Source organism: Haliotis asinina, chromosome 14, assembly GCF_037392515.1.
Source record: "Haliotis asinina isolate JCU_RB_2024 chromosome 14, JCU_Hal_asi_v2, whole genome shotgun sequence".
Lineage (NCBI taxonomy): Eukaryota > Metazoa > Mollusca > Gastropoda > Lepetellida > Haliotidae > Haliotis > Haliotis asinina.
This window is the reverse complement of record NC_090293.1, coordinates 54690191-54717018: the sequence shown is the minus strand read 5'-3', so window position 1 is coordinate 54717018 and position 26828 is coordinate 54690191. Positions and strand designations below refer to the sequence as shown.

Below are 26828 nucleotides of genomic sequence, written 5' to 3'. Positions count from 1 at the left end.
ACTGACATCATGAACTTTGATGTACACAAATTACTATACAGGCTTCAGCCAGACCACGTGATCCAATTAATCGCCTCTCACAACCATTCAGTAACCTGATCTTCAGAGTAATGGTCTACTTACTCATCCAAGGCCTGGGTGTCCTCCTGCATTAGCTGTTCACGCACAATGTGGGTGGCGCCTTCCACCTCGAGCTTGGTGGCTTTGTCAAGGAAAGCCTCCACACAGTAGGCTGCAGACAGGATACAATAACATGACACAATAACTTCACACAATAACCTGACATGATTACCTGACACAATAACTTGACACAATTACCTGATATAATAACCTGATACAATAACCTAACACACTAACCCGAAGCAATAACTTGACACAGTAACTTCATACAATAACCTGATACAATAACTTGACACAATAACCTGATACAATAACTTGATACCATAATGTGACACAATAACTTGTTACAATAACTTGATATAATACCTTGACACAATACATTGACACAATAACTTGCCATACATTAATTCAAAATAGACAATGCTGAGTTTCTCTATGGTTTGTGTGATAATTTAAACTTGCAAATGAGTGAAAATTCCTCATGTCAGCTTAATTACAGCAAGACAAACCAGTGTTTGATATCACGAGTCCCTTGCTAACAATGAAATGCAAGCAACCAACTGGAAAAGTCAGATCATCTGACAGACTTAATCAAACTACAGATTGCTTTAGACCAACTCTCTCTCAGAGTTTGTTGGCAAGGGTTTGGGCATACTCACTGAAAGGGCAGATGTATGCCTCCCCATATGACACCCACACCTCCTGATCTGTCTCTAGGGACAACACGTTGGTGATCTCGTGACCATACTTGTCGTACAGCTTTTGAGCAACAGCATTCAGTTTGGGGTTGACTCCTCCAGATGACCAGTATGCAGTTGACAGCTCATCCAGCAACTGAAGGCACCAGGGGATACAAGTATACATCAATGAAATCCTACCTTCTATACCTGCCATCTGATCTGTATAGACAATGGTGAGATAGATGGTAGATCTGTATAGACAATGGTGAGATAGATGGTAGATCTGTATAGACAATGGTGAGATAGATGGTAGATCTGTATAGACAATGGTGAGATAGATGGTAGATCTGTATAGACAACGGTGAGATAGATGGTAGATCTGTATATGCAACGGTGAGGTAGCTGGTAGATCTGTATATACAACAGTGAGATAGATGGTAGATCTGTATAGACAACAGTGAGATAGATGGTTGATCTGTACATACAATGGTGAGATAGATGGTAGATCTGTACAAACAACGGTGAGATAGATGGTAGATTTGTACATGACAGTGAGATAGATGGCAGATTTGTAGATAACAGTGAGATAGATGCTTGATCTGTATATACAACAGTGAGATAGATGCTTGATCTGTACATACAAAATTGAGATAGATGGAAGATTTGTACATGACAGTGAGATAGATGGTAGATCTGTACATAGAATGGTCAGATAGATGGTAGATTTGTACATGACAGTGAGATAGATGGTAGATTTGTACAAGACAGTGAGATAGATGGTAGATCTGTACATAGAACGGTGAGATAGATGGTAGATTTGTACGTGACAGTGAGATAGATGGTAGATCTGTACATACAACAGTGAGACAGACGGTAGATCTGTATATACAACAGTGAGATAGATGGTAGACCTTGATTGGTTTTCAGATTCTGTTGAGCTGAACTTACCCTGGCCATCAGTTTGGGAGGATTGTTTCCTATCCCCTTCAGTGCACCTCTCAGGTTGAAGAAGAAGTACTGGGCTCCTTCTGACATACCATTCTCATACACCTGTAACCATATAGATGATGCCAGTAAGCAGGTGGAAATGGAAACACTGAAACTACATGAAGTCATCCTCTGAATGTTTGGAACCTCTCAACTTATCAATGCAGGCTGAATATTTAAGGCTGTTCAATTTACGACAAGAGTCTGAGATGAAGAACACTTACCTTGAGTTTGAGTCCCTTGGTACCAACCAATCTGTCATCCACGTTCAATTCCTGTATGTGAGACATCTTGTACATCGCTCCCATAGACTGTAACAACATATGACAGATCAGTGACCAGCTTGCTCTTCATGGAATCTGGCATTTCTCAGCAGATACAGAATTATGTTAAACCAGATTTATGTAGTGTCCAGAGTTAGAGTCCAGAGTGTCCAGAGTTATGTAGTGTGCAGAGTGACAGCGTCCCTAGTTATGTAGTGTCCAGTGTTACTAAGTGACCAGAGTTATGCAGTGTCCAGAGTTACTAAGTGACCAGAGTTATGCAGTGTCCAGAGTTACTAAGTGACCAGAGTTACCTAGTGTCCAGAGTGACATAGTGACAAGAGTTACCTAGTGTCCAGAGTGACATAGTGACAAGAGTTACCTAGTGTCCAGAGTGACATAGTGACAAGAGTTACCTAGTGTCCAGAGTGACATAGTGACAAGAGTTACCTAGTGTCCAGAGTGACATAGTGACAAGAGTTACCTAGTGTCCAGAGTGACATAGTGACGAGAGTTACCTAGTGTCCAGAGTGACATAGTGACAAGAGTTACCTAGTGTCCAGAGTGACAAGAGTTATGTAGTGACCAGAGTTACGTAGTGTCCAGAATTACACAGTGTCCAAGAGTTATATAGTGACTACAGCTACAAAGTGCCTAAGGCTACACAGTGACAAGAGTTACGTAGTGACAAGAGTTACGTAGTGACCATAGTTAGATAGTGACCAGAGTTATGTTGTGACAATTGTTACGTAGTGACCATAGTTAGATAGTGACCAGAGTTACGTAGTGACAAGAGGTGCTTAGTGTCTAGAAATACACAGCAACTATGCAGTTCTGCCGAGTCCAGAGTTACGCAGAGTACTGAAGTGTCTGGAGTGACACAATTCCTTACCTCCTCCTTCTCCCTCTCAGCCTCCAGGCCATCCAGCTTCACCTTCAGCCTCGCCAGTGTTTTCGTCAGCTTGTCGATATCCTCATCAGCCTGGAGAAACCCCATAAACAAAACATTCAGTATCCCGACTGGAAATATTTCCTTCATTTGGAAAAATATTAATACAATATTTTTTGCCACTCACAAAACACAATAACCTGATGGTCACATGAACTAACAAATTGCAATAGCCAACAGGTCAAGTGAGCTTACAACAGCAAATAGCCTTAGGAGCTAATGAAACAATAACCTGATGGTCAGGTAAACAAGTATATCACTGTAACCTAGGGTCAGGGGAGCTAATGAAACAATAACCTGATGGTCAGGTAAACAAGTATATCACAGTAACCTAGGGTCAGGGGAGGTAATGAAACAATAATCTGATGGTCAGGTAAAAAAGTATATCACTGTAACTTAGGGTCAGGGGAGCTAATGAAACAATAATCTGATGGTCAGGTAAACAAGTATATCACTGTAACTGAGGGTCAGGGGAGCTAATGAAACAATAATCTGATGGTCAGGTAAACAAGTATATCGCTGTAACCTAGGGTCAGGTGAGCTAATGAAACAATAATCTGATGGTCAGGTAAACAAGTATATCACTGTAACCTAGGGTCAGGGGAGCTAATGAAACAATAACCTGATGGTCAGGTAAACAAGTATATCACAGTAAACTAGGGTCAGGGGAGCTAATGAAACAATAATCTGATGGTCAGGTAAACAAGTATATCACAGTAACCTAGGGTCAGGGGAGCTAATGAAACAATAACCTGATGGTCAGGTAAACAAGTATATCACAGTAACCTAGGGTCAGGGGAGGTAATGAAACAATAATCTGATGGTCAGGTAAAAAAGTATATCACTGTAACCTAGGGTCAGGGGAGCTAATGAAACAATAATCTGATGGTCAGGTAAACAAGTATATCACTGTAACCTAGGGTCAGGTGAGCTAATGAAACAATAATCTGATGGTCAGGTAAACAAGTATATCACTGTAACCTAGGGTCAGGGGAGCTAATGAAACAATAACCTGATGGTCAGGTAAACAAGTATATCACTGTAACTGAGGGTCAGGGGAGCTAATGAAACAATAATCTGATGGTCAGGTAAACAAGTATATCGCTGTAACCTAGGGTCAGGTGAGCTAATGAAACAATAATCTGATGGTCAGGTAAACAAGTATATCACTGTAACCTAGGGTCAGGGGAGCTAATGAAACAATAACCTGATGGTCAGGTAAACAAGTATATCACAGTAAACTAGGGTCAGGGGAGCTAATGAAACAATAATCTGATGGTCAGGTAAACAAGTATATCACAGTAACCTAGGGTCAGGGGAGCTAATGAAACAATAACCTGATGGTCAGGTAAACAAGTATATCACAGTAACCTAGGGTCAGGGGAGGTAATGAAACAATAATCTGATGGTCAGGTAAAAAAGTATATCACTGTAACCTAGGGTCAGGGGAGCTAATGAAACAATAACCTGATGGTCAGGTAAACAAGTATATCACTGTAACTGAGGGTCAGGGGAGCTAATGAAACAATAATCTGATGGTCAGGTAAACAAGTATATCGCTGTAACCTAGGGTCAGGTGAGCTAATGAAACAATAATCTGATGGTCAGGTAAACAAGTATATCACTGTAACCTAGGGTCAGGGGAGCTAATGAAACAATAACCTGATGGTCAGGTAAACAAGTATATCACAGTAAACTAGGGTCAGGGGAGCTAATGAAACAATAATCTGATGGTCAGGTAAACAAGTATATCACAGTAACCTAGGGTCAGGGGAGCTAATGAAACAATAACCTGATGGTCAGGTAAACAAGTATATCACAGTAACCTAGGGTCAGGGGAGCTAATGAAACAATAACCTGATGGTCAGGTAAACAAGTATATCACAGTAACCTAGGGTCAGGTGAACTAACAAAACAATAACCTGTGCATCAGTGGAGCTAACAAAACAATAATTTGAGGTAGTAATCCACAGTCTTTGGATGGGATGAGCTATGACTGAATACTCACGCTTTCCAAGGCTTCATAGACTTGATCAGGACTGAGAGACAACACGCCAGCAACAGTCACTTTGTGCTTGTCTTCATCACTCATTGCATAATTAATCTGGAATTGGAAGCAACACTACTCACATCACAGTTCATCTCTCACATCATGGCGCACCTCTCACATCACGGCGCACCTTTCATAATCAGGCCCACTTCTCAGATCATGGCCCACCTCACACATCACGGCACACCACACACATTACGGCCCACCTCTCACGTCACAGACTAACTCTCACCCCATGGCCCACCTCTCACATCACGGCCCACCTCACACATCATGGCCCACCTCTCACATCTCGGCCCATCTCTCATGTCACAGACTACCTCACACATCACGGCCCACCTCTCTCATCTCGGCCCACCTCTCATATCATGGCCCACCTCTCTCATCTCGGCCCACCTCTCATATCATGGCCCACCTCTCACATCATGGCCCACCTCTCACATCACGGCCCACCTCTCACATCTCGGCCCACCTCTCACATCTCGGCCCACCTCTCACCCCATGGCCCACCTCTCGCATCTCGGCCCACCTCTCACCCCATGGCCCACCTCTCACATCTCGGCCCATCTCTCATGTCACAGACTACCTCTCATATCATGGCCCACCTCTCTCATCTCGGCCCACCTCTCACATCATGGCCCACCTCTCACATCTCGGCCCACCTTTCACATCATGGCCCACCTCTCACATCACGGCACACCTCTCACATCATGGCCCACCTCTCACATCTCGGCCCATCTCTCACATCATGGCCCACCTCTCACATCATGGCCCACCTCTCACATCACGGCCCACCTCTCACATCTCGATCCATCTCTCATGTCACAGACTACCTCTCATATCATGGCCCACCTCTCACATCATGGCCCACCTCTCATATCATGGCCCACCTCTCACATCACGGCCCACCTCTCACATCTCGGCCCATCTCTCATGTCACAGACTACCTCTCATATCATGGCCCACCTCTCACATCACGGCCCACCTCTCATATCATGGCCCACCTCTCACATCTCGGCCCATCTCTCATATCATTGCCCACCTCTCACATCTCGGCCCACCTCTCACACCTCGGCTCACCTCTCATGTCACAGACTACCTCTCATATCATGGCCCACCTCTCACACCTCGGCTCACCTCTCATGTCACAGACTACCTCTCATATCATGGCCCACCTCTCACATCTCGGTTCACCTCTCACACCTCGGCTCACCTCTCATGTCACAGACTACCTCTCATATCATGGCCCACCTCTCACAACACAGCGCACCTTTCATAATCAGGCCCACCTCTCATATCATGGCCCACCTCTCTCATCTCGGCCCACCTCTCATATCATGGCCCACCTCTCACACCTCGGCCCATCTCTCATATCATGGCCCACCTCTCACCTCAAGGACCACCTCTCACACCGCCTACCTCTGTTCTGTACTTCTTAACCTCCTTCAGCCGAGACTTGACGATCTGCTTGATGCTGGCGATGAAGTCGGCAGTGCCAGTTGGGCTGAAACCCTCCCCCAGAGAGACCCAGAGTGGCCCCATGATAGCTGTGCCTCCGTGTTGGAGACAGTCATCCAGGATAGGTGCTGCACACAAAACACACGTCATTCTACCCTGACTTCAGTAAACGCTGGATCGTGATTAGTAAATCAAAGTCATTGAGAGGCAGATAATCATGTTATGTATACCGCTGAATTTTAAAACTTATCCCATCTCATGTTATGCATCTCTCTTCCTCTCTTCGACCCAGTGAGGAAACATGCTGTCAGCTAAGTTGAATCAAATCTTCTTGGTCTCTGACCACCCGACCTCTGTCCCTGCAATAGACACCTGTCAATCATCCTGTACACGCAGCCGATCACGTGACGTCCTCTACTTGTCATTTTCTTTCTTGTCGCACCACAGGCTGGACATGTTGTTTTGCGAGAGAATTGATAGCTTGATTTAGTGATTGATAATGGGCCTTTCTAAAGAGAAGAATACTTCTAAAAAATGCAAGCCTTGTGGTGAATGCAACTGCAACTTTTCATCGGCAGGTCCGCACAATTCCTGTGTCGAGTGTATTGGCTTGTGTGAGAGGTCATCTAGATGTAGTGTGTGTATGGGATTAGATGACGATGAATTTGATCTGTACCGGCGGGTGAATAAGAGATAGGTGCAGGGCAGAAGATGGTTCTTCAGGAGTTCCGAAGCAACCCATCACAAGTACGGAGTAGCATATCGGGAGTTGGAGCTACTCTTGGCCCCTTGTGGAATGCATCCTCGCCTGTGCAGTGTGTCAGAGGGTAATCTGCAGCCCTCCAGCCAACTGTGGGATAATGCATCACGTGAGATAGGATAAGTTTAAAAATTTTGAAATTTTAATTATAAATTGTATATTTATATACTTATCCTATCTCACATGATGGATGCCCACCCTTCCTTCCCCGCATCACAGATTACTTGGAGCTCCAAGAAGAGAATGACAAGTAGAGGATGTCACATGATTGGCTGCGTGTACAGGATGATTGACAGGTGTCTATTGCAGGGGGAGAGGTTGGGTGGTCAGATGTCAAGAAGATTTGATTCAACTTAGCTGACAGCACGTTTCCACAATGAAGAGAGGAAGACAGATGCATAACGTGAGACAGGATAAGTATATCAATATATAACTTATAGTTAAAATTTCATATTTTCCAACACAGAATGTAATAATTAAACAAACTGAATAAACTGGAAAATATAATTGATAACAGTACTCAAACAAATTTTCAGACATACATTACAACTTGCTATTTCCACCTTTTTTTTGTGTTATCGTTTAATGTGATTCAAGAAACATCTCGGCTTTCATCGCCTCGAACTTCGCGCTCAGACACGATGTTTAATGCTATTATATATGCATGAAGCATTTTTGTCACAGGTTAGAACATAGCACGATAGGCCTTTTGTAAAACATTCAATAGTATGATCGTACCCAAAACTTTCGTCTGAATCTAAAAGTTTTGATTTACGAGGACAATATCCATTGCTTTAATATGATCGACTGCCTAAGGACATGTGCATGATTCTGACCAATCACGATCCTCACAGCAGGCTGAGGCAGAAAAGCGTCATTTGAAACCAATTATTATGCAATAAAATCGCTTCTTACAACTGTGAAAATACTGGTGGCCATGGTACAGTGATGATGATGTTCAGAGCTTTCGAACAATACCCACCACCAAACGAATTGCCTCACATGCAAAATATAAGCTGACACAGAATGTTTTCAGCTTACTGTAGATAAAGATATCATAATAGCTCTAAATTTTGTATGTAAAACATCATGCTATTCCAAACAGATGCCATGATTCTGACATACTTGCAGACAGATCAGTTATCTCATTGCCCTCCCAATCATACAGGATCCGGGCGTGACTTCGCAGGTCGAGTTTGGCCGTGCAGGCAACAAGGAACTGAAACGTACAAGACAGAAAATACACAATCCCTACCACTACCACATATATATGTTGCATTTCCGATATCATGTTACAGCACTGCAGATACCATTTACAACATAGCTCACAATACATGCACATTACTGAATTTACAATACAAAGGGTAGCTCACCTCCTCTGTGTTGGACAAGTTGGCCACTATCTCCATGGGTTCTTTACTCCGCCCATTCCGGTAAACTAGGATTCTCACTTTCTTCTGTTCAATCAGAGCTCTGTAAAACAAATCATTCCAAATATACTGATGTATGTCTATAGTTAATACCACCAAGACTAAAAGACATTCCGGGGTGCTTTCACAACAATAGCTTACAACTGAATCACATAAAGAAACCCTCAGTAACATGTGAACATACTTCATTCTTCTGGACAGGCATGACCTGGTCCGCTTCTTCTTGCCCTCCTCCGGGAGCATGATGCCTGACAGTGTCCATACAGCGCCCTCCCTCTGGATCAGATTGCGTTTGGTGGGAAGATGAGGATCCTTGTAACTCTCCCCCATGGAGATGTAGACATCAGAATCAGGGAGGATGTCCCCTGCTTCGAACACCTCGATGCCATCCTCCAGGAAGATCCTCCTGGCTGCGAACGGCAGACCCAGCTTGACTGTGAGGAACTCCAACAGCTGTCAACACAGACAGTATGCTAATTCACTTGACATATACATAGGGCACCTGTATTTCATTTGCATAAGTAAGGATATTACAGCTTCTACTAAGGGCTGGGAACCGTCACTGGACCCTCTGGACCCATGGAAAGTTCTATATTGACTAATGACCAAACAAATGGCTGGTTACACAAATTGTTGATATGGTGTTTTTTGGGTTGTCAAATACTTCTGTAGACAATGAACCACTGACTAAAACTATTTCTTACCATCTTGATGTTCGGTGCTGTAGCTCGGACAAAACTGTCTCTTGTTCCATTTTTGAATGCTATGACACGTATAGTGTGTGGCTGGCGTCGGTAGAGACCTCTGGGTCGTTTCCCTGGAAACAAAAGGAAACAAACATATTGCTTGGACCGTAAAAGCACTGCAATATACAAATTCACATGAAAACATATTATATGCCCCACAACAATTACCCCACTACAAGTGGACATGGGTTAATTCATGTCGTCATCACACAGTAACAGGCCAAGTTTTTTCTTCTGATGACGAAATAACAAAATTAATTTTCTTGGACAAGGCTGAAAGTTCTACCTGGACATTTCAAAACCCATCAGGTGAAGCCACCCATCCTATCACAATTCATGCTACCTCCATTCTATGCACAATCATTGCCCCAACACTAGATCTCACTGGGGATGCAATGGAACCTGCCCACCCCCACAGCCGCCACCCCACCCCACCCATCCCTCCCACATACACACGTACCACACAACCTACCTGAGGATGGTCTGCCAGCCCATCTATATGAGCAGCGAGATGAAGCCCCCGACACTGGACGGCTGGAAGAGATAGAGACAAACATTTACGAAGCTGCCTCACTTGTTGAAGCAGGTACACAGGTGGCAGCCAGTGTTCCTGATGATGATTCGTAGATTGTGTCAGCCAACTGAACCAATGACAAACTGCCTTTCATCTACAGTCTGTGAGTGGAAGAAGGAACACCTCATAACTGCTGATCATGATTTGGTGTTGGGGTGTATGGGTCATACAAGATGATCACACTATGACTCTTTACATGAAATACGTTTGAATTTAATGTCCCCTACCTGACTCTCCTGACCGGGGCGCTGGCAGGACGGCAGAAGTTCTTCACACTCTTCTCACGGGGTGTTTCTGGATCCCACAAGTTGGGATCAGCAATAAACTTGGCATCTATCTTTGGTTTTTCAGCTCGCTGTTTGTTGCGCATATTGACAGCAGAAGCTGGACGTCTCCGTGGTCGACTGTATGAGTTGGGTGTTGGGGGAAAACGCTGGAGGTATGGAGAAGCTGGAACCCTGCAGGAGGTAGACATTTTCATAATGCTTGTTGTAAAACATGTAATCAACATTGCATAATGAGTACCCTATCACAGTCCAGCTCCTGCTGACCTATCCTAACCTGTCCACCTTCTGGTGGCCTAATCAGCTGGCTTGATTGTTGTTTAACGTTTAACTCAGCAATATTCTAGCTTTGTGGTGGCGTTCTGTACAGAATCAAAGTCTGGATGAGGCAATCTAGTGATCAAAAGCGTAAGCATCAATCAGCACAACTGGGATACAATGACATGTCAACCAAGAGAGCAAGTCTGACTATTAGTCCTGTTTCTGGCAAGAAATTCTAATCTGGATTTTCATGGTGGTCTTATCAGTGAGTGGGCTGGAGTAAACATGGTTCTACGCCACTTCTATCATATTCCAGCAATATCACAGCAGGGGACACCGGAAATGAGCTTCACACAATGTACCCATGTGGGGAATCAGACCCACGTCCTCGGTGGGATGAGTGAATGCTTTAACTACTAGGCACCTCACCGCCTCAGGTGGCCTAATTAGCAATTCAAACAATGGCAATGATGAGTATTACTGACTCTCTGTCTTTCTTGACTTCAGACTTTGATTTCTTCATTTCCTCCAAATACTGGGCTATAAGTAAGTCTTCATAGCTGATCATGCCCGAGTTGTTGGGGTTATAGTTGATCACATTCTTGTCCCGAGTGGACGCCCTGTGGACGTCCATGTCCCCACCCTTCGGCATTTCTGAAATACACAGTCAATATGAAATTTCAAAACAAGCTGAGAGCTGGAACAGGGCTTAACTTAAAGTTACTTTAAACGTGGCTGCATCTACATAGTGATGCACATGCACATCTGTGCTTGGTTACTTGTACTTATGCTAGCTAATGAGCCTGAGATTTATTCCCTCAATGCTGAGTGTAGGACACTGTGCCCACAACTAAATGACAAGCAAAGTTTGTTGGAACTCTGAGAGGACAACTTTTGGGTCAATCACATGTGTGTCCTTTTATATTGAAACAGTTAAACAGTCGAATTATGGTTTGTCTTGTGCAACCCAATGCCCTTGCAACATGGCGGTTGGGAGCACCCGTTTTTGACATTCCTGTGGCCCTTCTTGTTGCGGCTACGTCAGTTTTTGGCATTTTCGAGTGAGATCATAGTGAAGTGATTGTTCAGTCTTCACGACAAACAGGTTTTAAGAAAAGTGTTCATACATGGGACAATAATCACACTTTTGCTAAACATGTACAGTCAGGCCGCGTTAGTCCGGACCCCGATAATACGATTCCTGCGATATCTGAACAATACCTAGCTGTAACCAATCTTGTTTACTATGTAAACTCATTACCTGTTGATTCATTAATCCGGTGCTTCACTCTCCATATCCAGACGATAATTAGTGGTAACAGATTAGCTAATTACACATAGTTTTGCTTCATTAATCCGGCGGTACATCAAAAAGGTTCGGATAATTCCCTCACACCATGAGCCCCATTGAGTGGTAGATCTAATTGTTAAGTGATTCTTCCGAGTTGAACATGTCGTTAGTTTGCGATTTTGATCAATTAGTAGGTCTCTATTTTGGTTAGTTTGAGCAATGCCTGTCATGCTTACTTGCTGAATAAAACACCAATCGTGTCAAAATTATAAAATTATAACATGGACGAGACGGAGTTGTTTTATAAACTCGATAGTATGATTGTATGCATTGATTGGTTGTTACATGAATATTCAAGTTGTTATGTCTACAAACTGTAATAAAGTCTTTTGAAACTTGTATACGTTTGCATGGTTTTGTATTGTCATGTCTATGGGAAGTAACTCTACTGTAGTGGTGTTCATAAAAGTTCGTTTCAGTAGTCAATACGTTTCAATATCCGAACGTCTTTGATGAAAAACAGAAGTGTCCGGATCAACATAGCCTGACTGTACAAATTTGGGATTGCAGCAACAACTGCACATAGGTAGTTTCTTTTTCTAGTTAGTTACACAGTTGGAACATATTACAGTGGTCAGTAGAGCGTTTTCTTCCAATACTAAGTTCTAAATGGCATCTCTCCAGATAGAAATAGACATGAATGACAAAAGGTCTTGATACAGAAAACATTAAGAGCCTTAGAGGTCCTTCAAATAGACCAGACGCAAGTCCTAGAGAGCGCAGAACTCCTTTATCAAGTTCCACTCTGCATTAGATTACACCACAGTCATCTATTCTCTACACATGTTAGATGGCTCTATTACCTATATTAACAGAAATGTTCTTGTACGGTCATTTCATGCAACTAAACAACCCATATGCACTGCCTTTTGCTAAATGTCACAGTGAGTCATATTAAAAGTATTAGGTAGGTAATAATATTAACACATGATAATAAGACAGACGGAACAACATAAACCAGCACCTGTATTTACTTTTATAATGACCTGACGGATAGAAGGACAAGGCATCAGGTCACAAACATGCTGGATATTTTGGTTGAAGTGTGTCTAACCAACTACAATAATAACAAAGTAAAACTACTGGGTCCTTATTTGTCATAACCCCAGCTTACTGTAATGTTCAATAATTAAGGATTGACTGTGCATTTTTCGTTGCACTGAGGTATAAAACTTAAAACCAGTGTGCAAACTGTATGAATCCTTATAATTAAATTCAACAACAAATACTTTAGGCTTCCAACAATACTTTATTTAAACATAATCAAATTCGTCGAAACAGATATTTTTGTTACCACCGATTAACATTTTCGGTGTAAGAATTCCGTAATGACATGACATGACTCAGGTGACTCATTTACATAAAATGACACGCCTACCAAACCATTAGCCAGTCAGCATACAGCACCCTCAAACAGCTGTCAATCAACCAAGCTAACACTGGGGGCGAATCAGAGCGGAACAACAAAACGTGACGCGTTCCAGTAACAGCAAAGTTTCAAGTTCAAACATTTGAATTATTACCAGCGAACTGAAAGACACAGTTTGAAAAGTGAGAATTGGAAATGAACCCCGATGACATGAAGTTAGTGGTGGAACTGAGATTGTCAGTGGCAGCAGCATTTGCACAAGTGGAAAGAGATTGTGATGTGACTGGGATTGCGATGCTATGAACTGATGTTCCAACATGCATGCTCTTGTCGAGACGTTACAACGCTATTAACATTCACGAAATATTTTGAGTTGTTTGTTTATGTTAACCACAATGTATCACTTCAATGTTTATCCAAAGTTCATTAAGGTACCTGAGTGCAAGGGAATTCTCTAGTTGTGTAAAGGTATTCCCTGACATTCCTCAGGCCGAAAGTAGTCCGGTTTGGTGGGCGTGGCTTATTTTTTTAGATTCATTGGGAAATGAAATAAAATAAAAATTGTCCCAGTTAACCACTCAGATTGCCAGAATTTTAATGAACACAATAAAAATTTAATTATTGAGCACTGATCCACATTAAATAAACATTCAATAAACAAGAACAGGTATAAAAACGTAACAATGAAGTTATTTCAGCGTTGGAATATTAGACTGGGGAAGGACTCTCGCAGCAAATTCACTATGTAAAAAGAGTGGGGTACAGGAGGAACTCGTTCCAGGAGAAATAATCTAACAAGTATATGAGTTCTTTAGAACAAGATCCTGTGGTAAAATTGTTTCTTCAAGAACAGAATTATCTCGAGATAGAGTTCCAGACAAACATGTTTTCAGAAGGACTGATCTCTACTAAAATCACATAAACATTTCCAAAATTTCACTGCAAAAAGGTCACACATGTACAATTTAAAATATCCTGGCGTAATGTAAATTCACAGACATCTATATTTCGTGCTTTTGGTGTAAACTATTCCCCATACTGGTTGTCAAGACTTTACGCGGTCGCTATACATAACAGTGTGACGTAAGATTTCACGTTTGTAAACATGAAGTCGTCTTCTTCCTTCTGTGAAGTGTCGGAAATCACAAACTTCAAAGCAGAGTTTTTTATCCAAAGTTTTCCAGCAAACGGATGTTTACTCTTCTGCACTAATGAAAAAACATAAAAACGAAATTAAACCTTCAAAAATAGTTTCATTCATGACATCACCGATCTGCCAGTCGCCTGTATTGGTAGATGATAATGCTAAAAGGTCATGACTCCAGAAGGCAGGGTGTTGTCCGGGAAAAATATCCTCGGAAGCCAACTTCAGAAACAATCCTTATAACTTTACAACAAATTTTCATGAAAAGTTACTCAGTAAAAACAATTAATATGACTTTTTATGATCAAATCAAATGGTTTTAATTAATGAATAACAAACAGATGCTTGTATTTATTCAGTAAATGTCTCCAAAGGCATGTAGACTATTATTTAAATTTTCATTCAAGATTACTGGAACTTGTATTTGTTTAAATCCGTCTTTTTGATGAAAAAGACAATAGTAGACAAATTCTGAACATTTCCTGACTAAAACCTTCTTATTAGCATTGTGAGACATGAGCATTGTACAACATCGGTATCAGCTTTTGGCGTAAACTATTCCCCATACTGTTTGTCCAGACTTTAGCTATCATGAATATTGATGTCGTTGCGCGCAACTGACTTTGATACTGTCGTTTGGACGATGGCTTCATCTCGTAACTATAGTGATGTGTCAAATGCCAAAATATATGTTTTTATGAACATTTTATATTGATGAAGGTTTGTATAATCGTTGATTTTCATGCGCCTTGTTAATTCCGCATGCCGTGCCTAAACGTGTTAGGTGCTGGAATATTGATTACGCAAGGCTAAAACATCCTAAAAATTGAACTTTGTGTGATGACATAAACAATCGGGTAAGAGTTCCGCCCATACCCCAAAATGTTAACTTAGGAACTGTCACTCAAATTAATCACTAGTTATACCATCAACATCAAGCCTGTATAAGGCATGAAAAACAATATACGACCTGCAGTAACTGTCATTCCCTTATTCAGCCTCGGGAATCAAACGGTTCTCCGCATAGGTTGAAGTCAGCATAACAACATCGATATATGTAAGCTATATTCCATACAGCTGATCAATACTCAAGAAAAGTACAACGTACCTCTACTGGCCACCAGAGTAAACGGAGCCAATGTCCTCTAAGATTTGCAAAAAAATGTCTTTCTCTGCACTACAGTGATACATGTATTCGGCTAGATGTAGAGCAAAGTAGTGTGTGTTGTCGGTAGTTGCCTTTTGATGCACTACCACCAGTTTTCGATCAGGTTTGTACAGGCACCGGTGATGATATTTGGTAATAAATACAAATAATCATTACTGTAAATGGCGGATTATTTGCAAATTCATACTATACTGCATACACTTACCTTTAAAGTTCTCTGAATGGTTGACTTTACTATGGGTGTGACCCAGGTCAGACAGTCCGTCATAAGCCTTCCAACAGTCCGTAACAATATGACTACCCCCCACCACTTTCCTACAAATAACATCAAGTAATGTCCATTGGTCACGTGTCTCTACAGGAAAAAGAAAGAACTGTCTACTCTCCCTACAAATACCACCCAAAACCCACTGACCCTCTACCATCCCATCTCTATGATAGTTACGTTTCCCAAATTTACTTTCATCAATTTACACCGTCAAGCCAGCACCACCAATTTTGTCTGAACCATTCTTTTCAACCATCGCAGATCATACCTCTCTACAATACATGAAATAGTCTGGTACTGTTTCTCTTGAGGTTTCTAGGACTTTCCCATCACATCAAAATCAATACTCATTTCTCTGATCTCATTTCTCTGATTGTGTCGGCACATGACATTTTATGAGCAAAGCAGTAGGTGAGCACAACAGTTTTTCTCAGTGACACATTCAACCCAGAGACCACGTACCCCACTGCGCTGGAACCTGATTTTTTGTTACTTTTTTACCATACTTTGCAGTTACACTAGAAACGACAGTCAGGAACCTTACACTTGCAATTAATTGTGTAAGTGCGTGTTAGTATTTGCTGACAATTAGGACAAGTTGCTTGGGTTGGTAATAAATTGTGTAAGTGTATTATTTGCTGACAGTTAGACAGGTTGCTTAGGTTGGTAATACCCAGTACAAAATACCCCTGGCAGAAAGAAACAGAGCTCTCAGTGCTACCTAAATGTGAAATTAGATAAAAAAGATTCAAGGGATGGGGTTGTTTAGCATTGGAACGTGTAACAACCCGAGGTGGTGGGGAGACTTTACGAGGGGATGTGGGGTCAGAGACTGCATCAACAGCTGAAGGTGTGGGAGAGCATGGAGGTGAGACAGACTGGAAGGGGTCTGCAGGAGTTAGGTGCAGGTTTTTTTAACACTTACAGGGGTGGCTTGTTTCAGATGGTCTAGCAGGTTTTCGGGTGAAGATGTTACAATGTGAACGGGACATTTAATAATGTGTTTAGGGCGTGCTGGAACGGGAGGAGATCACATACTAGTGGGTGTGACAAGAGGTATGGGAGCAGTGTTAGTACTATTACTGCTGGTGTTAATATTTTGAGTAAGTAAAAAAGATACCCCTGTGCTGGACACTGCAAAATTGCCAGGCTGACTGTCACTCGTTCGTCGCACAGTCAATCAGTCACTAACGCTACAGAACCCCAGTGAGTCCTTGTTCAAGTGTTAATCACTCTCTGACCTGGGTCGATGTCACCATTCGATAAGGATGAAAACAAATGCAAAGTGGGTCTGGTGAAGAAGAGGGCTCACAATCTTGTACTATGTTAGGGGGGATGTTTAAACTAGAGGATGACAACATGGCTCCTACATTTTTGTCTTTCTCGTACCACCGGGAATGTGTACCACACTCAGTCAGCTAGGGTCTCGCATGGGAATGACGACAATGTGTATGTTTTATTCAAAAAGCATTAAATCATAGGACGTCATTAAATACAAGAAACTCGTGCCAAAATCATCATATGCACAGGAAAAAGCAAACCAGGTGATATCTCATTCAAATTTCGAACCCACCAACAGAGTATGACATCATAATTCCTTTCCTACAATTAGCTGTTATGCCAGTATTACCTCCATATGTCAACACGGTAATGGAAAAAAAAATTCACTGGGAATGAGGTTTGATCTCTTGAACTCACCACCCTCATCTCTAAGTGTATCTCCACTGTTCCTAAGAGCCACCGAGACTTCTGAAACGAGCTTGTTAATTGATAGAAAACAACCCTCACGCAAGCCTAACAACCAGCGCCTAAATACAATAAGTTCTACTCTGTCAGTCACCAATCTCAGTGGCACTGAGGTAAGATGGAGGACTTTTGACCAGACGACCCGGGTTCGGTCCCAAGAAGCAACGTCATTTCTTTCAGACTTAGTTAGATTCTTAGTAAAAATTGTTAGCATGGTTAGCTATGTAGTTCACTTGAATGCTTACACCACTAACATTAGCTTATGAAAGTAGTGTGTTAATTCACAGGAAGTTGCAGGTGACGAGATGAGATGGGCCGAGCAAAGACAGAGGAAGAAACATGGAGACAGCACCACTCCTCCCCCAACTTTTTGAATGTTACCCCCAAACTTCTAAACCCCCATTAAACGCTTTAACCCCCCTTCCCCCCAATAAATTTATACCAGCGCCCCTTTTAAGAATATTACATCTGGGAATAAATCCCTGGGACCGCATTTCTTACTAAGAAAAGAGGCGGGGTACGGGCGGAACTCTTTCCAACAATCGTCTTTGTAATTATTTTCGTAAAATGTGTGAGATGTAAAAGAAAAATGAAACTTTGCAAAGGGACACTTGTGGTACATATCGAACTTTATCTAACATATTCAAAGGACCCAGCCAGCTTTCAAAACAATGTTAAATTAGGCCTATACGTTTTTCCCCAAGTGATGTGTTGGAAGTAAATTCATGTCGTTACGATCAGTATGATTTGTGTGTCAGTTGTTTTATATTCATTGTTAATGACAGCAACAAAAGGCAGCTAAATGAGACATTGGAATGAAACATATTCTCTCGACTGCACACATTCATGAATCAACAACACAAGACCGTTATTATGAGAATGGCTGAGAACTTCATATCAAAACGGGCACCTGCTTGTTCACCGAGTAAAATCGTTAACTCATACGCTTCATACAAGCAAACTACTTAATTGTAATTTTAAGATATGAATTCTTACTTGTCACGTATATATGTCCACAATGTTGTATGACGGTGTCACTTGGCCATGCAAAAATTATTATCTCCAAGAAAGTGTAATAATCAACATTTTGCGGCCATATTGATATTTGCCGCTATCACCTAGGAGATGACGTCACTCACTGATTGTCGCTCGTAAGATGTTTTCTTTTGAAAATATAATTAATTAAAATCCATGGTGCCTTTCATTTAATTATTTTCATAAGATGTGCTAAATGAATTAGTTTTGATAATTAGGTACATTGATCACTTACGGAACACACCGGAAATTACCGAGTGGGAGTACCCGCTCATCTCCGCCTCGCTTTCATCTAGCATGTTAATGGCGGCCATTTGTAGCTGATGGTACACCTACAACCTTGGTCATAATTGGACATTTGGTTGCTGTTACTGATTTTACACTTTGAAAGTTCTTGCCCGAGGGTAAGTATATTCTTACTTTATCACATCTGACAGGAACGGGGAGTGATAACGCCTAGGTTAAGTTATAAACTGCGCCGGCTTCTAGACAGTCAAAAAAATCTTGTCAAGACTGGGGTCAGGGGGGCGAGGTTTGCCCAGATTATTTCAAATCATTAATCGCTAATGTACTATATTCACAATTGAAACTCATAGGTATCATGACAGCAATCGTAGGTGGATGATTCCCCGTCATTGTGAGACCAAGCAAACCCCATGTTGATGATAGCGATGACAATCGACATCCATTTCGTTTGGTGCCATCAAAAGTAGGCGTGACCATTGACAGATCTTGCAGCAGTGCGATGACTCTCCGATAACTGCGAGTCAGTGGAGGAAACGTAGATGCCAGAGTACCACGATGTCATAAGAGCCTACAACAAATCAAAATATATGAATAATCTGTCCTTTCGATCACGAGATATTCATCTCTTGAATAAAATATGCTGTGCAAGTTGACAACATACTTAACAGCCACGAAATCAGGCTCTGCCTAGAACTGAATGATTTATCAAGTAAGTTACTTACCAGAGCCAAATCATTTTACAAATATTAAATTCTGTGATTTTTGTTATGTATTTTGTTTATCGTGTCCAATCTGTTATCCCTGTATCATATAGACCAACTCCAGAGAAATGATCACATTTGCTGTCATTTACAGGAACATGGTTTCTTGGTTTTCATTTATTAAGGTATGTTGCCAAGTAGCATTAAATCAACAAACATTAGATGTAATTTTGCACATCTATTTAATATTATATCATATCTGCTTACCAGCAGGGTTAACTGATGGTATCAAAAGCAAATGATATTTCCTGTTTTCAATGGCAACTTAATAATACAAAATAGGACACAATTAAGTCTGCTTTTGACTCTGAAACACTCTCTTGACAATTGAAAATGATTCAGTAATGATTAGAGTCCTTATACGTTTTCCTTATCTGGTTTCCTTATTTTTCACAATTCTCTTTTCTGGCTTTTCAGCATGATTCCCAATTCTCAGGGTCCTCCCTCAATATGGCATTGACATTGTATCGGGATTTGTAGTAGACTAGTGAAGTTTGTGGTGTTTTTTAACAATTCTTTTTTAAAACACCATTTATGATACCCCAGTGTCATGAGAAACTGTATATGCTGTTTTCATGTTTGTTTGCCATCTTGACTTCAATGTTTGATCAAGAGTTATTTGCTCTTGTTTTCATCATAAATGACCTCCAACCTCACAGATGTTGTTTAAATATATTATGATGAACTTGTATGTCAAAACCCCACAATGTAAATCATGGATTATGTCAAGATATTTGTTTCTGTGAGCGAGTCTCAGTTGAGGTTCTGATATAGAGGAAAAGTTTGACTGTGTCATTTGTAACGTGTCAGTATGTCTCATCATTATCAGCTGATAATGATCCTTGTTAAAGACGACCCAGCTCAGGATCCAGATAATCTTTTTGGGGTGTAAAATATATGAGCACCTTTAGAATACAGCACCACAACTTCTTGTGAGGACGTTAGGGTTAGGTTGACGTAACCTAACCCTAACCCAGCCTGATCCTAACCCAAGTCAAACCCTAATCACCCTCAATTAAGTGAAAGAGCATTATGACATGTTTTTTAAGTTTAGGGTGCTTTATTCTAAAGGTAGGCCAAAATATGTTAACTGAATCATTGTTATGTATATCTTTTGGAGGAAAGCCAACATCTAAGTATCAACAAATGCAAATGTTGAGTTTGCTATAGCATATTGAACAGAATTATTTTGGGAACAGGTTTTGCAATGGTTTATTAATACCCTGTGAAGTAGACAGATATTCTGAATCTTCAAAGAAAACTTTCAATGCCTAAAGTGGATGATGTTCAGTAGATACTTTTTGGTTTCAATTTTAATCAGGATCCTTGAGTTTCATTGTCATGGTTCATTCACGTCCACCACAATGCACAAGTACAAAATTGTATACATGTGAATACATTTCTGAGTTTTCTTGTTATATGAACTTGTTAACTTATGTGTATATTTATCACAGGGGCAAATCATGTCGTATCCTGAGCAGGTGCAAATGTAAATTTACACAATGCAAGTTTGTAGTGGATGCATGAGTTTTCTTTTAATGTTTATTTTGCAATCAGAGGACGATCTAATTAGGATATTTGTTGACATTCCAATGCCCTACAATTCAGCTACTGTTACACAGAAGTTGACATTGTTTACTATACAGCAATGCCAACTTTTATGTGGACATTCAGAATTAGGCAGAAAGTGTGGTATGATTTTTTGTTTTGTTTTCCAGTAAGTGAAAAAATTCTGAGCAGAATAGATCAAACATATGTTATTTCATGTAAAGATTTTTGCAAGGTAAATATCATGGATATTGCTATGTTAAAGGTTACTAACAGACACTATCCACACCCTGACTTCTTTTCACATGTCCAGTTACAAATTCCCATTTTCAGATGGTTTGAGTTTTTGTATACACTTCTCTTGCTGAAATGGACACTATTTATGTTCCAAATTAAAGTCTGGTCACATGATATGCAGATTAGCTTGTGACAGCAGAGTAGTGCTCAGTCATGGCTGTCAGAGTTTGACTGTGATTCTAGTAATCGTGACTGATGAATATTGTGCTTTAATTTTTAAGCCTGATCCTGGTAAACAAACACTGATATCTAATTAAAGAAGAGAGGTTTGTGACTCATAGGTTAATGTGCTTTCTTATGTCATGCTTAACATTTACTTGCACAAAAGGTAATGTTTTGGTAAGTAGGTTTTTAAGATGACAAGGAAGGCTTCATAACAGATGTAAAACTGGTTTGTAAATATTTCAACCAAATATCCAAGTACACTGTTATACTCGAGCCAAGGTTGGCCCAGTGGTCATAGGTCCATCCTTTCACTCTTGCCAGAAAAGTATGATTTTGTGTTTGAATCCCATTCTGTCTTGTACTGAAGTTTTTGGTCGCCAGGTACTGCTTCAGCTGAGTGTGTATTATCATAGGCAGTCTGGAACCTGAAACACTAAAATTTCCACTCATTTTGTATTTTAACAAAGGAGATGTGTGCTGTTGTTTGCAGGTAGATGCTCCAATATGCCGGCCGTGAAAGGGGATGGTATGCGAGGACTGGCAGTGTTCATCTCAGACATCAGAAACTGTAAGTCACAGTATCCTTCATTTGATGATTCCAAAGTCCTTGTCATTAAAATGTACAAGTTACACCTTAGCCCCTCTTGACTACATACACTGCTACAACAGTCAGCTAGAACTTCAGCCACACAACTCATGCCTTATCATGTTCACAATAGAGGATACTGTGATCATCCATACATGTTTGGGTTCATAGGGTCAATCAGTTGTCTCCTCCTTTCAGTCAAACCACCATGAGATTATCACACAATATGATGATCAAAGTACATGTCTACAGTGTGATAATGAATGTCCATTCATTATTATGATCAAAGTTGAACCTCACTTCAGGATGCATGTCAAGGGAGGTAACTTCTAAATCTTTAGCCTTCTGACTAAGTTGTCTGATGGCAAGAGTTCGGATTCATGTCATCTCCCTCTCAGCATTGGGAAAAAAATGCTGTCAGCCAACTACCTAAGGAACTGTCTGGAGATGCTGGCATAATTCCTTGTACTTGTGGCTGTATCCTCAAGGGTGGTCAAAGTACTCTAACTTATTGTCCTCCTGAGAGGGTATGCAACTCCATAAACATTCAGAGTATATTGTATTGTCCTCTGTAGGTAAACTGCTTTAGATTTAATTACTAGTCTTACATGGATGTCTGTGATATATACTAGTGGTTTTACTGTTCTTCATCAACAGTGTTTTATTTTCTGATATTCTTGATCTACAATGTCATTATTACTTGTTCCCATGATGATGTGGTTGCAATATTGCTGATGTGACAATATTTATTAACTCATTATTATTATTCGCTCGTTGTTATCCTTCATTTGTAGGGCTTGTAGAAAGTTTAAAGGGGACAGTGTCTTGCCATGAAGTTTGAAACAAGTTGGGACAGGGCCATCTTAATCAAAATAATACTGGGGTGATTTCTTAAGCTATTGAAGTCTCATGTTCAGAGATGTAAAACATAGTATCTTACACAGGCTAATAAGGATATACAGAGTGCTGTTTGTGTATTCTGAAAAAGAAGCATTGAGATATGTAATAACAGCATGTATAGTATTCCCAGAAATTATTGAGAATCATGTTGCGTCGTGTAACTCATTATGTTTATTAACTTCTGGCGTTTTACTTACATAAACATGTTAAAACATCATTCTTTTACAGTCTCAGTCTTGTTTTAGTACTTTGTTAGATCTCCTCGCTCAGCAATGCATGTCTGAATACGCCTAGGCACACTACCCATCAAAGTTTGTTGGTAATCGTGTGACAGGGTATCCCAATATTGAACCACCTCGGCCTTCATATCTTCAATATTTCTCAGTCCCTTTTGGTTTATTCTGTCCTTCATGACTCCCCAAACATTCTCAATTGGGTTTAGGTCTGGGCTGTAACTGGGCCAGTCTAAAACTTGAACATTTTCGCCCGACAACCACTGTTTTGTGTAGCGCAGAGTGTGTTTTGGGTCATTATCATGCTGGAAAATCCAATCATCTTCATACAATGTTTGTGCTGTCGGAAGAAGGTGACCATTTAGAATGTCAATGTATCTTTCTTTTGTCAAGTTTCCCGTGAAAACACACAATGGCGTCACTCCGCGAGCCGATATGCCACCCCACATGTGAAACTTCGGGCTATGTTTTGGTCGCTGGTAGATAGGTTTGACAGTATCTTTGGTCCAAATTTTCACACAATTAGGGAAAAGCCAAACAGAACTTTCATCCGAAAAGAAAACATTATCCCAATCTTGATTTTCATGAGCCCGACACCAGTTTAAACGTTTTTCCTTTTGTGCATCTTTCATCAACGGCGGGGGAATTCCACGTTTTTTCACCCAATTAAGTCTCTGTAATTCCTGCCTGTTTCATTGCATACCTGAGGACTTCCTCTGCTAATCATTTCATTTCTGATGTTCTCAACACTTTTCAATTTGCCCCTACTCACAATCTGCCCAAGTCTTCGGCGATCCACAACACTGAAATTCAGAGGCCGACCTGCCCCTGCTTTGTGCTCTATCTCGGTTCCTGTTTGAATATTCTACAAAGTTCTGTATAGTGTAGACAGAGGAATACCATGTCTACAAGCTAACACTTTAGCATGAGCCTCACCCCTTTCAAAATCATCTAGAATGAGCTTTCTTTTCACTCTTGCTGTAAATTCTGCCATGTCAACACAGGAAGCCGTCTGCTCAGACAAGGGAGATAACTCTTGACGTAATGAGCTGCCTTCTAAGCCTTCAAGAGTTGTCTCCCTTATTTAGTATGCTTAATGCATAGTGAAAGCCCTTTTTCCAATCTTAGCATCATTAGAAAAAAAACAAAGATTTTCTCAATAATTTCTGGGAACACTGTACTTGGCAATTCTGCATCAGTAACCTGCATATAGTAGATGACTAAATGCAGAAACATGGCATTATCGAAAGACAATTGATTCTGTTTTGACAAGTAGAAGATTTTATAAATGATCAATCCATGTCTCTCCAGCTTTCTGATATGGGACCACAGTTTCCTAAGTACAGAACAGAACCTATGAATATCATCAGTATTACTCTGTTTTCAAAATGTGTCCTTGCATATCATCACTGATGATACTTGACAGAGTTTACCAGAACATGCATCTTCGCTTCATGGCCGTTGTGTTCAGATGATCGAAAATAATAAAAAATCGATCGAAAGGATTAAAAAAGATTATCAATAGTCAAAAACATAATTTCAATTGATCAGAATTTTGTTATTTTAGAATAACACATTTGTGTGAAGTAAACTAACAATTAAATTTCATGAATATTTGTGAACAAACATGCATTCATGTTTTGGCAACTTTAAACCACTTTTGTTGTTTAATTACAACTGTAGTGTCTTTGTTGCAGTATTAGCTATAAAACACATTAATTAGAAGAAAAACCCTGGGATAGAAAGCCTTAAAATTGGTGTTTGCATGAAATATGTATACATTTCGGTTACAATCAATATTCGTTCACCACAAGTCTTTTGATAATCAATCATGGATTTCGTGTCTGATTCCCAATACTACCTTATTGTCAGCAACATGCTGCATATACTGAAACAAGACACTCTCACAGGGCTGCAACACCCAGCTACTTATGGTTTAACACCATTATAACCAGCCTCTTAATCTTACGGTCTAATCCATGATCTCTGTATCAATGTTATGCAATGGACATCTAAGCCCATCATGTACCTATTCCATACAGCAGTTTGTGGATATCTACTGCTTCACTACCCCCATATTCACATTATTTGTATTGCTGTAACATCCCACTGCGAGCTCAACAGCAGTAATATCGGATAAATGATGTTTGTATATTTTTGATCAATATGCGTGTTGCCACTTAGGAAATCTGCACAATTTTTATGTGTTTGTTGAAAAGCATGAACGAGTTGGCACTCTGTCATCTTGTTCAAGTAGAATACGTATTGTTGAACACCTAACACCAGAGAATACTCAGCTTGTGAAGCACCTTTGAAGTTTATGGTTAATGTCAAATTAAAGGCTAGGGAAAACTCAAAGGAAATAATGCAGGTCTTTTACTCATACTCTCTCTGAATCACAAGCGTACACTGATATATATTGATATTGTGAATGGCAACGCCAGCAGGACCAGTACTAGTTCTGATAATGCTCATTGGTAAGATCCATTCAAGACCACTTCCAGTCCCCTCCCTGTTTTTGTTGAACAAATGGACAAGGTCCTGCCAAGGTGATGTCAAGGTCAGCTTTGTACACGAGGAAACGGCAGTAAAATGGTGACATATTCCTGGCACATCCAGTTACCAGAATGACAACAGTTCTTGTGACATGTCAGTATTTCAATAGTGCCATTAAAGCTCATTGCCCAGTTGTCACTGGTTGTTATGATCAATATCAACTGTCATGTGACCTGGTTCTTTGCTCATGCCCATTAAAAATTCTGTTATATCACACTGATTAAAAAGCTGACATAGACAGTATGAGATTCAGGAAGAAAGTGTCCTGTTAGACACTGGTGATCACAGAGACCTGATGTTTCCTGCAGACGTCTGTGATAGTTGGGTGGCTTGATTTAGATACCACTCAGTGAAGGCTATATACATATGACTAGGCGTCCTCATCCTTCTTTAATTGAATGTAAAGTGAGTGGGAGACAAGCGAGCCAGCACTCTCTGTCACTGTGACATAACTCCCAAGTATTGATTCTTCCACAGCCTTGAGGTTCACTGGGCTCCACAATCTCAACTGTCTCTATCAACGCTGATTACACAATTTTTTTCATTATTTCACTTACTGACTTACAGGGTATAACTGAATACTTATTTGATTCAGGAATATTCATTTATCATTTATTCACTGTCTGCACAATCACTTCTCTATGTGGTAATGTGAATGCAAACATGTGACACAGTCTCTTCTCTGTAATGTAATATGCAATATACACAATCTCTTCTCTGTAATGTAATATGAATCAGGAAAAGCAATATACACAATCTCTTCTCTGTAATGTAATATGCAATATACACAATCTCTTCTCTGTAATGTAATATGAATCGGGAGAAGCAATATACACAATCTCATCTCTGTAATGTAATATGCAATATACACAATCTCTTCTCTGTAATGTAAT

The 26828-nt window shown here is 40.6% G+C and overlaps 2 protein-coding genes across 2 annotated transcripts in view; one reads left to right on the top strand and one right to left on the bottom strand.

Moving 5' to 3' along the window:
* The window catches only part of LOC137261875 (doublecortin domain-containing protein 1-like), a 51052-nt gene extending 32360 nt beyond the window's left edge, over positions 1-18692 (bottom strand). The window contains exons 1-15 of the mRNA XM_067799683.1: positions 18605-18692; positions 11048-11216; positions 10245-10475; positions 9916-9977; positions 9402-9514; positions 8882-9150; positions 8641-8740; positions 8393-8486; positions 6469-6635; positions 5008-5103; positions 2943-3032; positions 2012-2098; positions 1749-1850; positions 780-954; positions 124-232 (exon numbers count right to left, since the gene is read on the bottom strand). Coding sequence (XP_067655784.1) covers positions 124-232; positions 780-954; positions 1749-1850; positions 2012-2098; positions 2943-3032; positions 5008-5103; positions 6469-6635; positions 8393-8486; positions 8641-8740; positions 8882-9150; positions 9402-9514; positions 9916-9977; positions 10245-10475; positions 11048-11214 — 1862 coding nt within the window. The 5' untranslated portion in view covers positions 11215-11216; positions 18605-18692. The remainder of the gene's footprint in view (positions 1-123; positions 233-779; positions 955-1748; positions 1851-2011; positions 2099-2942; positions 3033-5007; positions 5104-6468; positions 6636-8392; positions 8487-8640; positions 8741-8881; positions 9151-9401; positions 9515-9915; positions 9978-10244; positions 10476-11047; positions 11217-18604) is intronic.
* Positions 18693-18922: 230 nt separating this feature from the next.
* LOC137261171 (AP-2 complex subunit alpha-2-like) overlaps positions 18923-26828 on the top strand; it is a 50841-nt gene continuing 42935 nt past the window's right edge. Inside the window, exons 1-2 of the mRNA XM_067798877.1 lie at positions 18923-19047; positions 22151-22228. Coding sequence (XP_067654978.1) covers positions 22165-22228 — 64 coding nt within the window. The 5' untranslated portion in view covers positions 18923-19047; positions 22151-22164. The remainder of the gene's footprint in view (positions 19048-22150; positions 22229-26828) is intronic.